The sequence below is a fragment of the Neomonachus schauinslandi genome, chromosome 4, assembly GCF_002201575.2.
Source record: "Neomonachus schauinslandi chromosome 4, ASM220157v2, whole genome shotgun sequence".
Lineage (NCBI taxonomy): Eukaryota > Metazoa > Chordata > Mammalia > Carnivora > Phocidae > Neomonachus > Neomonachus schauinslandi.
Window position 1 is genome coordinate 78,047,786 of NC_058406.1, and position 13,830 is coordinate 78,061,615.

Below are 13,830 nucleotides of genomic sequence, written 5' to 3' on the forward strand. Positions count from 1 at the left end.
TGTAGATTTAGTTAATTTAACTGTTCTATAGGATTTTGTTGTATAAATAGGAGCTGCTTCCTTTTTTATAATTGTGTAGAATTTTCATTGCATAAATTTTATGTAGTTTATATAATCTCATTATTGATGCACAGTTAGATTTTTTATTTTTATGATAATATAAACTGTGTAAATGCATATGTGTTTAAGCATATGTGCAGGAATACCAGTAGGATAAGTTCCTAAAAGTAAATTTGCTGAGTTATTTTACAGTCTGTACGTTTTACATTTTGATAGGTGCTATTATAGATGCTACATAATAGTTGTGTTGATTTACACTTTCGCCAACAATATACAGGAATGCTTATCCTCTTGTCAGCGCCATATGGCCTTTTAGTTTTGTTGTTTCAAACATCTATTTCAGTCCATTCTCGTTCATCTCAACCTTTCTTTTTTTTTTTTTTTTAAAGATTTATTTATTCATTTGAGAGAGCAAGAATGAGAGAGAGTACGTGAGAGGGGGGAGGGTCAGAGGGAGAAGCAGACTCCCCGCTGAGCAGGGAGCCCGATGTGGGACTCGATCCAGGGACTCCAGGATCATGACCTGAGCCGAAGGCAGTTGCTTAACCAACTGAGCCACCCAGGCGCCCCGTTCATCTCAACCTTTCTAAGTTGATTGACACATCAATAGGAACTTCTCTTTGCCCTTTGACCTTGTTGCTTCCTCAATGTTAGGTACATTATTTTCTGGTTGCATTATTTCTTTAACTATTTAAATGGTCTTTATCTGATGGTTTGCTTTTTCTGTAGTTTACATTTTAAATTTATATCCTCAAAGTGCCTTTTGTATTTTTTTAAGAAATACTGGAAAGTTCACAGGTGGGGGAAAGTCAGTAGTGAAATTAAAATGAATTCGTTGGAGAGACTAGTAGTGTTTATGAAATGTACTGTCTCTGTAGGTCCTCTCCTTTAGATTGGTTTCAGATATGAATTTTATTATGTGTCGAGAATGGTAGAGCATTGTGGTATTTCTTCAGCCTTTCTGAGCCAGCCCTCTAGTCCAGGTGTTTTCTTTCCAGAACATGCTGTGATGACTTTAGGAAATATATATGCAATTCCTTCATGGCTTGCATATGGCTTATGATTTAGTAGTGATGACAATAGGAGCAGAAATAAAAGAGGAGGAAGAATTATATACCAGGTAGCAGTTAGTATTTTAAATTCCTTTGATGTGACTTTCTTATAACTTCTTTTTTAAACCTTCCTCATTGTTTTCCCTAGATCATTTCTTGAAAGCAGCTAGAAGGTAGAAATAGGTAATCCTCTGTTTAAGTCAGAAGATGGCCATTTTATTTATAATTTGTCTATTCAAGGGTGTTCATTACATGTGCAATGGGGTGAGGTGGGAGGCAGTGATAGGAAAAACTTGAGAGTAGAAGTTTAACTTTCTTTTTTTTTTAAAGGTAGTTGGTATCTATTGCCTTGTCTTTATTTTCTTCCTGTATTTTCTCAGTTTGGGGAAGTAAAGGGGAGATTTTGGTTGAAGTTATAGGGTTTGGCTTGAGACTAGGCTAGCTGAAGTAAATAGACTGTAACGCTATTGGTCTGTTTTAGTTTCTGGTGTGTTCCCATCATTCAGAACAGTGCCTGGGATTGAGTGAATATTTATTGAATGAATGAAGGAGCACATGCATGTGTGAATGAAGTAGACTGGGCCTCTAATTCAGTAGGATGAGGTTTGCAACCTTCATAAGGTTTGAAAGACCTGAACTCTGTTCTAACAGTTACAGGACAGGCTGATTCTTATCTATGTTAGTCTTCCTGATCTAACTCTACAAACACAGTGCCTTCAGACTTCCTTTTCTTGATCTGTGATTCTGTAATGCACTCAGTGCCTGTTAGGATTATATAAATATAAAGCACTTAGCACAGTGTTTGACATATAGATGGTAGCTTATTATTAATTCTAATTCAGTAGACAAATTATTCATTTCAGGTTCCTCAACTTACATAAAACATATTTACACTAAAGTTTATCTAATTATAGAATTTACTATATCATGGGTATTTATCAAGAGCATAGTAGTTAACAAAGAAGTGAATTGTGATTATGGGAGTTGGGGAAGGGTCTAGGTAGGGGGATCAGATCCTTCTCATGTGTGTTGCCTGTTGTAAGAAGTTTCTCCTGTATGTTCTTCTGAACAGTTCAGGTGTAATAAAGTAAATAGCCTCTACCATACCCAATTCATCTCACTTTTTCTTGTTCCTTCAAAATGAAGAAATGTCTGAGGGTGATAAGATCAATTACTGCTCTAAAGTTTCTTCAGTGGTTTCCCACTATGCTGACTAAATAAACTCTAAATCCTTACTATGGTTTCAAGGGTCTGTCTTTTACAAGCCCTGTCAACCTCTTCAGCTTCTCTCATTTTTATTCTCTTTGTTTTAGCAATTCTGTCTTGCTCTTCAGTGTGTGCACCGGTTTTATTCTCAACACTTGGTTTTTGTGCTTGACGTTCCCTGTGTTTGACTACCCTCCTTCCCTGAGGTTATCACGTGGCTTCACTTTATTTATGTCTCAGCTTAAATATCACCTCCCCAAAGAACTCTTGCTTGTCATCCTATCTAAATCAGTCTTTTTCTCATGGCCCTGCCTAGTGTATCTGTAACAAGTTATTGGTTTATTTTTATCTGTATTTCTCCTGCTAGTATGTGAGCTGTAGAAGTAAAGACCTTGTCCGTCTTTGACTTTATGAGGAAGAGAGTGAATTGGTAGGTTGCATATTGGAAATGCTAAATGCTAAATCTAGGAATCTAAATGTTTCCAGTAATTAATATCAGGAAAATTCCTGTTCAGGATTTTAAAAACATTCTGCTGTTAATCAGGAAGTGGATAATAAACAGTAAGTACTTGCCCATTTCTTAGCTATCTCTCTGATCTCATCTTCTGCTACTATCCCTTGCTTATAGTTTATCCAGCCAGATTGGCCATTTCGTTGCTCCTCAGGCAACTAAATGAGCTTTCACCTTGGCATTTTGCACTTGCTGTTTCTTCTGCTTGCAGTAGTCTCCCAGATATTCACATGGCCCCAGAACTTCTCATTCCTTATTTAGTTTTTGATAACATCTTATTTTCTTGAAAGCATGTGCGAAGAGCAGTGCGAGTTTGCACTCTCTAAACACAGTATCCATTTTGATAGTTGTTATTATTGACTTAGATGAAATGTGATTTTTTAATATTACTTGTTATAAATATCTTAATTTTTTTTTGTTTTAATGTAGAAAGAGGGGAAAAAAGAGCGAGCTGTGGTGGACAAGGTGTTTTTTTTAAGACTCACACGGATTCTGAAAATCATGGTCCCTAGAACATTTTGTAAGGAGGTAAGTCTTAAGAAATTATAATGTTAAGTGTTTAACTTTTAAGGTTACATGAGATCAGAACAATAAAATTATAAAGCTTTTGTTATACTACAGATCAAATGTTTTTTTGTGTAGGTAATGAAGACTAAATTTTTTTTTTTAATTATCTATTATCATTGCAAGTACCCTTGTTATTTGGTGCCAGATTTTAAATAGTTTCCTCTTGTTTATGAAATAGTATTTCATTATATTTTATGTGAAATACTAGAGTACTTCAGTGCAGCTACCCTAAATGGTGTTGTTTTATTATAGCTAAATTCTGTTAATAAAATCAAGATTAAATTTAGAAAGACAGACCTTTTTATTACATTGGGATGTTCATAAGTCACATTGGTATGGAATACGTTTGAAGGTTGTTCTTTCATATGTGATTAAATATGTTTTGAGATACCCAAAATGATGTATGAATTTCTCCAGTATTTTCAGGAAGTGAACTGGTTTTAGGAATAAAGTTTTATTATCCTTTCCTTTGCCCTTTTATCAAGATTACCTTTATGATTATCTGAGGAGTATTTTTAATGATTAAAAAACTAAGATAATGCTGTGTTCTCCATCTTTAATCACCTTTTGTAGAACGAGAAATATCATCACCTTTGTCTCTTTCTCCCTATACTTCATCCTTTCAGCCACTGGTATTGGGTCATTTTTCATTCTAAACATTCTTAATGTGGATATTGTAGTGTTCATTAGTCTTAGTTCAAAGAAGCTCCCCTTTTTTATCTTCTCTGCGAAATTTATTTTCTTGAAATATAATGTTTTCCATTGTTCACATTTTAAAGACCATTAGACTTATAATCTATTAATAGCCACAAAATGGTAAGATATTCCCAAAGCATTGTAATCCCCAAAGAGAACACACAGTTCCCCATCACACTGGATTTGCTCTCTTTCTCCCTCACTTCTGCATCATGGCTTGTGGTTCCACCGTTATTGACTTCTAAAACATAATTTAATAACATTTTTTTCCCTAATAAGATAGAGATAAAATGTGTTCCTTGAAGAAAAATTAGAAAATGTGGATATATATTTTTTTCTTCTTGATACCTCTTAGCCTCTCACTCAGAACTTCTATCAGTATTTTGATGTCTGTCACATATTTTAATAAAAATGAAATCACACTGAGACTTTTTAAATCTTCTCCCTTCCTTATTTTTAAATGTTTTTTCCTTGAGTTTCTCTTAAATTCGTCTCCCTTTCCATTCCTACAGTCCTCGCTATATTTTTCTTACCTGGATTATCATAATCTCTTAATTGGTCCTTTTGCCTTTTATTGTTTTCTTAATAGTCTTTTTTCTAAAACCCTAATAAAAGCATTTGTCTTCTTTTTTCTTGTAGGATAAATCACAACCTTTGACCTTTCTTTCACTATCATCTTCTTAGAAGAGTCTTTGCTATTTTGTAGTCAGGCTCTGTGCTCTTATGATTTCATGACCTCATGTCTGTGACATCCTGCCCCCTTCCCCCAACAAAAACAGATGCTTATAAAGAATAGCTTAATGCTTGTTATTTTCTTGGTGAAGTCTTCTCTTTCTTCAGCCCTCCTGATTGAAGAATTATTTAAAATACAAGCTTCTCTGGAAAGATTTGTATATTCCCCTCTTAATCAGTTAACAGTTCAGTGCTCATTTGACTTTTTAGCAGGGGTTTGCTGAGTGTAAAACGAATGTGAGACATTGGATAGATCTCTGGGAGTTGGTAAGGGAGATACCAGGGCCTAACTTGGCCAACCTCCCAGCTTTCTCTAGGCCTAGCCATGCTGCAGAGTCATGTTACACATGATCTTTGAGAATTATAAAAATCCAAATTTAACCCCAGTTCACTGGGGGTTTCACTTAGAAATAAACTCTCATAGAAATCACAGAAGATTGGAAGTAGGGATAGAGAGACTAACTGATTTAGGAAATAGAGAAATGATAATACTGCATATGAATATGTGGAGTTCATACATCATGAGGTGAGGGACTGCCTAAATCAGTGCAAATCTTTGGTTTCTGACATATTCCACAAATCTACTAATCATGGAGATAGTCGTGATTCTAAGGACATCCTTTGTAGAAAAAGGCATTTCAGGATTGTCAGTAATCAAAGTTTGCCAGATTTTGCTAAAGTGAGACAAGTAAAGTTGGTACTTACTTCAAGGAAAAATTAAGCTGAGAACAGAAAATGAAGGAAAAAATAAACGATCTTTGTCTAGTGTTACCTTTATATGTTAGATGATTAATTTAGGATTGAGACTGTATTTAAGGTCTGAATTAAAAGTTAGCATTATAGTTAAAGTGACATCTACATATAGTGTTTATTACAATTAAAAGATTCTTTTGTTGCCAGTTGCATACCTAACTTTCAGATGGTGGCTGGGGTAGGAAGATGGGATCTTTGCTTTCTGGCAGACTTTGGGGTAGCAGCTATCACTGCTCAGTTACAAAAGCTTTCTTTGATATTGTCTTTTCTTGTGTCTTCATTATTCTGTGTTTATGACTCCCTGCCTCGTCTACACCTAAAGTGCTGTATTTCCTAGTACCTCACCTTTTTTTAAAACAGTATTTCTTTTGCAAAAATTACATAATACTTGCAGTTGCCACTCAGCACCATAACTTTGACTTTAAATATATTATCCAACAAATGTCCCTGCTGCCACATCCCTCTTCCCTGACTTTAGCTTCTACAGTACTGTCATTCTTCCAATTCAGAAGAGTAAGTAGGGTCAGCTTTGAATGTGTGTGTGTGATAGAGTTTGGAGGATAAGTTCTCATGTCATCGAGAGAGAATGGACTCCTGACTCAGCCTCTCATCTGTTTTCCTCACTAATCCATCTTCCACAACAGCATTGCTTAAGTAAAATTCTCAAAATGACACTTTTTAACACTTTGTTTAATCCTGCTAAATTCTGCTGGATATGCAATACTGTTATTCATATGGTTTCAGTCTATTTCCTATTTCTCATTAAATCCTTTATCTTTTTTTTCTACTCATAATCTTCCTTCTCTCCTTTGTTTTCCTTGGTCTGTTTAATGTATTTCTAACATCATAACCCTCTTTTGTCACTGAGGCCTTCCTATCCTGCTACTTGTTACATGAAGTGATGCAAATATACTTATCTACTATGCTGTCTTCTTTTTTATGTGTAAATCTTGTCTTAATCACTAAATTGAGGGCAGGGCAGTATTAGAGATTTTTCCAACAAATTGAGCCAAATTTATTCCATTAGGCCAATTTTAACCTTCGGCATTTGCTTAACTGTACATTAATAGTTACTGTCATTTTTCTTTATTAGACTTCTGTACTAAAAATATAAGACCATCACAGTACACTGTGACTCAGGGAATCTAAGTGATACTGCTAGCTTCTGTTAATTGTATGAAGGCAAGTCATTTGACCTGCCTGGGATTCACTTTTGAATTCTGGATGAGAAAGTTAAATTAAATGATGTATTAGGCTTTTTTCATTTATATTATATTTTTAAATTCTCTTAAAATTATATTTAAAAATTGCCTATAGGTAAAATGTCAGCCACTGTATTGAAGCTAGAATAAAGATTTGAACTTAAAAAAATCTTTACCAAGGTAATGTTTCTTTTAACTTTTAAAAATGCATTTATTTAGTTGACTATACCTGGTTTATTTTAGACAGGTTACTTGGCACTTATTGCTGTTATGCTGGTGTCTCGAACATATTGTGATGTTTGGATGATTCAAAATGGGACACTCATTGAAAGGTACTTTTCTATTCACCTTCCTCCTCTATGTACAAAATACTAATTTGTCTCATATTTAACATTATCTTAAGCAAGAAATAGATTTTCAATTAGGTGTAAGTACTTAAGTCAAATTATATATTTGTTCATTTACTTAACAGATGTTTATTGAGTATCTCCCATGTGCCAGGCACCATGCTACTCTGTGATAGGGATACACTGGTGAACAGGAGAGACTCTGTACCAAGCCCAGCAGAGCTGACAGTTTATAGAGAATTAGGGACAAGGAAACAAAATGCAGTATAATAAATGCTGTAGCGGGGGGTTAAAAAGTCACCAAATTGGATGCCTGAAATTAGTGAGATAATTTGGAGGAAAATATCAAAGCATTTCAGAGAATCATATTGAGAATGTTTATTAGAAGTAAAAAAACAGTTTGTAGACATTTCCTTCAATTTCTGAAGTTACTGCTTTATGATTTTTTCATTATAGTCTTTGTACATATTATATTATCACTGTAACTGATAATTTTGAATTTAAAAACTTACAGTAACAGTTGGGATATTAACATTTATCTGTTAAAGGTTTTATTCCTCATGATACCAATTTGAATGTCAGAGTAAAACAGTTTTCTTGGAATTCTGTTTCCTGGTATGCAGTATTTTATCAGAAAATTTCTTAAAATACTTTAATAACTTTTTGAATCTTGATTTGCTTCTCAGGATTTGTAGGATGAGGAAGAATGCTTTATGCACATGTTTTTGACTCTCTAGGAGAATAAAGAAAATTATTTGCATAGGATTAAAACCCTAACTACGTGCCTCAGAACATGTATAATTGTGTAGGCTCTTGTATTCAACACAGGTCTCCCTGAAACCTGTGCTCAGTGCCCTGCCTTGTTCTTCTAATCAAAGTAATACATGAACACAGCTAAATGTCAGATAGTCCTACTGGACTTAATCACAAACACATCAGTTCTGTGCCCCATTCTTCCACTTGTAACTTCCATTCCCGGAGCCAGTTGTTTTCTTTTTACTGTTCATCTCTACCTCTGCATTTCAGTGTAACTTGTGTTACTGTCCTAGATTTTTCAGTTTTAGAGAGTATGCATTTATTTCCTACTTTGAAAGATGAGAATTAGCTCTTTTATACTCCTACCCATGCCCATTCTCTTGTGTTTTACTTTTTGTCACATTTTTTGTTAAGTCAGAATTTATTGTTTACATGATTTTGCCTGTTTACCACTGAGCCACATTCTGTACTTTGGTAGTTTCTTTGATATACGACTTTTTGTTTTTCCTGGCACTTAAAAATTACAAGTTTCTGTTTGTGCCTTAGTTCTTTGCCTACTTCTTACTAATTCAGCTCAAGCTTATTGACAACACTGTAAAATCTCAGTATTGTAATATGGTCATACACACCAGGTGAGCTTTTGATTTGTGTCTATTACCACGCCATTCTATACCTCTTGATAGTTTCTTGTCTTTTTGTCCTAATCTGTATTGATTGCACTTTAAGCCCATTAAAGAGCAATCCAGTTTGATTTTGCTTTAATTATGATCTTGGGAATTTCTTTTATCTTTCTCTTTTGCGTTAAATAACCTGTTTTCTGAATCCTTTGTCTTCCTTTTCCTTAGTTTACTTTCTCATTTTGGCACGTACAGTGTTTTTCTGAGAAAGGGCACAATGGAAGTAAATTTTTGAGACCTGAACTCTTATACTTGATTGATAGTTTAGCTATATTTATACATTCCAACTTGGAAATCATTTTTTGTTAGAATTTTGAAAGCATCACCCTGTTGTCTATCTGTAGAGCTCAGCAGTTCTCAGCCTTGGTTGCAGGATGATTAGAATCATCTGGGGAATTTTGAGAACGATTAATACCTGGGCCCACCCCTAGAGATTCTGATTCAATTAGTCATTAGTTTTTGAAACATCCCAGTGATTCTAATGTGCAGCCATGGTTAAACACTGCTAGTCTAGCTGCCGTATTGGGTGTGGAGGCCCATTCCTGTGCCGCTTGCCCTTCCTTCACAGTGGATCTGTTTTTAACCCCCGTGGAAGCTTTTATGATCATTTTTTTTTATTGTTGATGTATTGCTAGTGTTTAGGAATTTTACTGAATGTCGCTGTGAATTGTTTTTTTCCATTGCGCTGGGCACTAGGTGGACTCTTTTCAATTGAGAAACTCATTCTGCATTCTGAGAAATTTTCTTGTGCTTTTAAAAAATTCTTCCTCTCCATTTTTTTCTGTATTTTTTCTGGAATTCTTATTACTTGAGTGTTGGAACCCTAGGCTGATCACCTGATTATCTTATAATTTCTCTACTGTTTCATCTCTGACATTTTCTAGGAAATTTCTTTTTACTTTATTATCCAGTGATTTGTATTTGTCATCATTTTATTTCCAAGAGTTATCTGTTTGTATGGATGTCCAGTTTTAGAGCAATCATTCTTGCAAGTATGTGAACTTTTTTTTTTTTTTTTGGTAGCTTTCTGCATTGTTTATTTTTTCTTGGGCCTTTGTTCTCATTTTTGTTGTTCATGTTAGAGGCTTTCCTCAAGTTTGTCACTCTTGCCTGTCTATTCATCTTTAAAAGTGAAGGGCTGAAAAACTTGCTAGAAGCCAAGTGGAGGGCTTACGGATTGGCCTCCCTGAATGGTGTTCAGAGAGAGTGTCTCGTCATTTTTGTGTGTGCCCTAGTGAGGCATCCTCTTACAAATTCTAAGAAGTTTGTCATAAACATAATTGAAGTGTTTATTCATTGCTGCTAGCATATCAGCTTTGGAAGATCAACTTTATTGCTAAGTTCTGCTTATATGAGCTATGTGCATAAGTAATTTGAATCCTTTGTATAATGTAGAGAAGGCGTATATGCCCTTTTACATGATTATAAAATTTTATATTTTTTGTTTGATGACTTTATTATCTAAGTACCATATCTGTTAATAAAAATACAGGCTCCCCAAATATAGCATTGTTAATAGCAAAAATATGCAGATTATATCCACTATAGGCATCATATTAGCTATCTGTGTAGAAAGTCGCATATTACATATAAAGAACCTTGCAAAGCCTTGATATAGTATAGAAGAGTACTTTATTTTTTAAAGTTTTTTCCCTTTTATTCACATTTTGTGACTTCATGTTTTTGTAATCCAGAAGAATAATATTTGCTCTTCTAAACTAGGGATTTCCAACTTTAGTTGAATAGATGCTCATTTTAATTTTCTCATACTCTTAATGTCCTGGAGAAAATGCATTGCCAAGAGTAGGTGGTACATTAACTGGTGATGATGGACAAGAGAAAGGTTATTAGCTAAGATTAGCCAGCTTGTAATTCTACTAGATAGAGTAATCAATTTGTTGGGCACTCAGTTTTAACATTTAGATACGAGATAAAGAAAAAAATGAAAAAACAAAGACTATTTAAGAGTTTCTAAAAAACATTATTTTGATACTATTTAAACTTACAGAAAAGTTGCAGAAACTGTAAAAAGAACTTCCATATACTCTTAAAAAAATTTTTTTTAAGATTTTATTTATTTATTAGAGAGAGAGCAAAATCGGGGGAGTGGCAGAGGGAGAAGCAGGTTCCCCACTGAGCGGGGAGGCTGATGTGGGGCTCGATCCCAGGACCCTGGGATCATGACTTGAGCCGAAGGCAGACACTTAACCGACTGAGCCACCCAGGTGCCCCACTTCCATATACTTTTAACCCATATTCATCAATTGTGAAACAGTCATTTTAAAGTAAATTGTTAACTTTCTCCTTGATAAATATTTTTGAGCTTCTTTGTATGAGATCTTTGATATTTGGTTAAATTTAACATTTTTAAACATATGAATTCACAATATGGAGCAGTTTTATTTGAAAAATAACACATAGCTCTAACGTGCTACTCAAGCTACATTATAAATTGATTTTTCTGTTTTTCCCTTGTTGCTTCTCCCAAAGAGGTTTAGATTCATCTGTTTCTGCTACAAAAAAGTCTGAAAGAAAGTCATTCTGGTCCTTAATGTACATTTTAATATCCTTTACATCTTTTAGGCTTATTTGTTAGCAGTCGCTAAAGACTGTGGAGTATGGGCAAATTTTAATAGGACAGACTCCTTCTTTAAGGTAGAACCTGGAAATTCCATGATATGGAGGAGAATCCCTCCTACCTTGTTGCTGCTACAATGTAATTATAGAGATTTATTTTATTTTCACCCATTTGACTACAGGCATTTTAAAATCACCAAATTATCTTTTATAAAGATCCTTACGTGTTTTAGAAGTAATAGGATATAAACTGTAAAATTACTCTTTATTATTATTTTTCTTTTGCAGCGGAATAATAAGCAGAAATAAGGCTTTATTCAAGAAACCATTTTTTAAATTTATAGCTGCTGCCCCAGTGGTAAACCATTGCTGAGTGATAGCATGTGCTTTACCAAGTGTTCTAATCGTGTGTGTTTCACAGCGTGGGCAGCACTAAAGCACTTTGGTTTTATGTGAAGTTTGGTTCAAACAATTTTAGTGTAAACCTCTAAACTTTTTGCACTGTCTTAATTGCTCTTGTCTTTTTAATATTCTTATTTCTAGAAACAACATTTTTATGTGGTTCTATTGTAGCTTTTTTCTAGTTCAACTTAAGTAAAAAAAAATTATTTAGCACTTCTATCAAAATTGGACTATTAATTTTTCTATCAGTCTAAAGTAGCATTTCCCAAAGTATGTTCTATGGAATGCCAGCGATGGCAGAGGGAATGATCCATGCCACAGAACCCTCTCAGAGAGTTTTAATGCACAAGATTTATGTTACGTTAAGAGCTTTGAGAAGGTCTTTGATAAAGACATGTGTTAGCTTTGTTTAACCCAGGTTTTCTCAGATTTACTTGACCGTGCATCTTCTTTGCTCTAAAAGACCAGTTAACGTTACTTGGCATTATTCACCTACTCCCTCATAAAAATCAGATTATTTCTATATCCGATACCGTATCATTTTTTTGGCATGTGGAGCCAGGTGTAAATCATTTAGTGCAGTGTTTTTCAAAATATATTTTACTTACATTTGTGAATATTAATAAACATTCTTTGAAAAAGAGTATGTGATCAGATAAGTTCTTTCTTGTAGATCATAGATATATGGTACTCACAGATCCTTAGATGATATAATGGTTTTCAAGAAGTAGTAGAATTCTTACTTTGAATAAGTTCTTAATGGATATTTTTAGAACAGATAAATATGTAAAATAAATTAAGAACATAAAAGAGGAGTTGGTGTAGTTGAAGTGTATTAACAGATCTGAAGCCTCTGGAGAACCATTCTGAGGCTCTAAGGAACCCCACTAGTCTACTAGAGAGGACTTAGAATTTAGTCCTCACGTCAGCAGATAAGGCTCCACGGGCCAAATCCCACTGCCATCTGTTTGGGAAAATTTTATTAGGATGCAGCCAGTCTCATTCTTGGCTGTTTTTCCTCTGCAACAGCAGAACGGAATAATTGGAACAGAGACCTTCTGGCCCACAAAAGCTTAAAATATTTACTCTTGACCTTTTACAGTGAGAGTTTGCTGATCTCTCAGGCTATCTCTGCCATTAGTTCATCCAAATGAGCATCAGGATATTAAAATATTTAAAAACAAACACTAGTTTATTTCATCCATTCTAACCCATTGCTGGCTCTCTAAAGCTGTTAAAACCCCTTTTGTGGCAGCAGCAGTTTTTTTAATTTACCATTTCTACGAAGGAAAGAACTAAGGAAATCATTGTTATTTAATTTTGCTATTTATAGAGTTGATTTTCAAGAAGCCTCTTTCAAATGATCAAATTTCAAAAGTTGGAAACATGTTTCTGCAAGAAAATGTTTTTCAGCCTCTTTTTTCTTATTGATTCCTCTGAGTCAGTAAAAACTTCCAGGAGTAATTGTAGAGCTTTACAGGTTTTCTTAGTGTTAAATATTGCTTCTTTTGCAACTAATGCATTGCATGTGGTGGTTTGCAGTGGTATCATTGGTCGTAGCAGGAAAGATTTCAGGAGATACTTATTCAACTTCATCGCTGCCATGCCTCTCGTAAGTGGAATTCTTTAAAAATCTTTACACAGGGAAAAATTTGGATCTTACTAAAAAAATCTTCAGAGATTCTTTACTTCTTTTTTTTTTTTTTAAAGATTTTATTTATTTATTTGAGACAGAGAGAATGAGAGAGAGAGAGCACATCAGAGGGGGGAGGGTCAGAGGGAGAAGCAGGCTCCCTGCCGAGCAGGGAGCCCGATGCGGGACTCGATCCAGGGACTCCAGGATCATGACCTGAGCCGAAGGCAGTCGCTTAACCAACTGAGCCACCCAGGCGCCCAAGAGATTCTTTACTTCTTAAGTTGACTTTAAAGATTTATGGTACTAAGTTCCTACTTCAAGTTTAGTTTTGTAACTTTTGGCAGAATTTTTCAATGTAAACCTTTATACTAGATAGTAAGGCAGGAGTTATTAGGTTGGGTTCAGTTTCATTGTATACATGTGTGGATGTGTCCCTAGGTGTTGTTTTGTTCTAACCTTTAGGCCAGGGTTTCTCTGATGTTTAGTAGCATCCTACTTGATGGCAGTAGTGCCCCTCCCCCAGTTTTAACAACCCAAGATGTCTCCAGGACATTGCCAAATGTCGCGAGGAGGCTGAGGTGCGGGTAGGTGTGGTGGCAAAATCACCCTGATTGAGAACCATTGCTTTTAGGCCATAAACTATTATAGTAACTTGA

At 34.8% G+C, this 13,830-nt stretch overlaps 1 protein-coding gene across 3 annotated transcripts in view; it reads left to right on the top strand.

Moving 5' to 3' along the window:
- ABCD3 (ATP binding cassette subfamily D member 3) overlaps positions 1-13,830 on the top strand; it is a 78,621-nt gene that overhangs the window by 24,734 nt on the left and 40,057 nt on the right. For all 3 annotated transcript variants that reach the window (XM_021689954.2, XM_044914566.1, XM_044914567.1), the window contains exons 3-5: positions 3,259-3,357; positions 7,023-7,111; positions 13,081-13,150. In XM_021689954.2, coding sequence (XP_021545629.1) covers positions 3,259-3,357; positions 7,023-7,111; positions 13,081-13,150 — 258 coding nt within the window. The remainder of the gene's footprint in view (positions 1-3,258; positions 3,358-7,022; positions 7,112-13,080; positions 13,151-13,830) is intronic.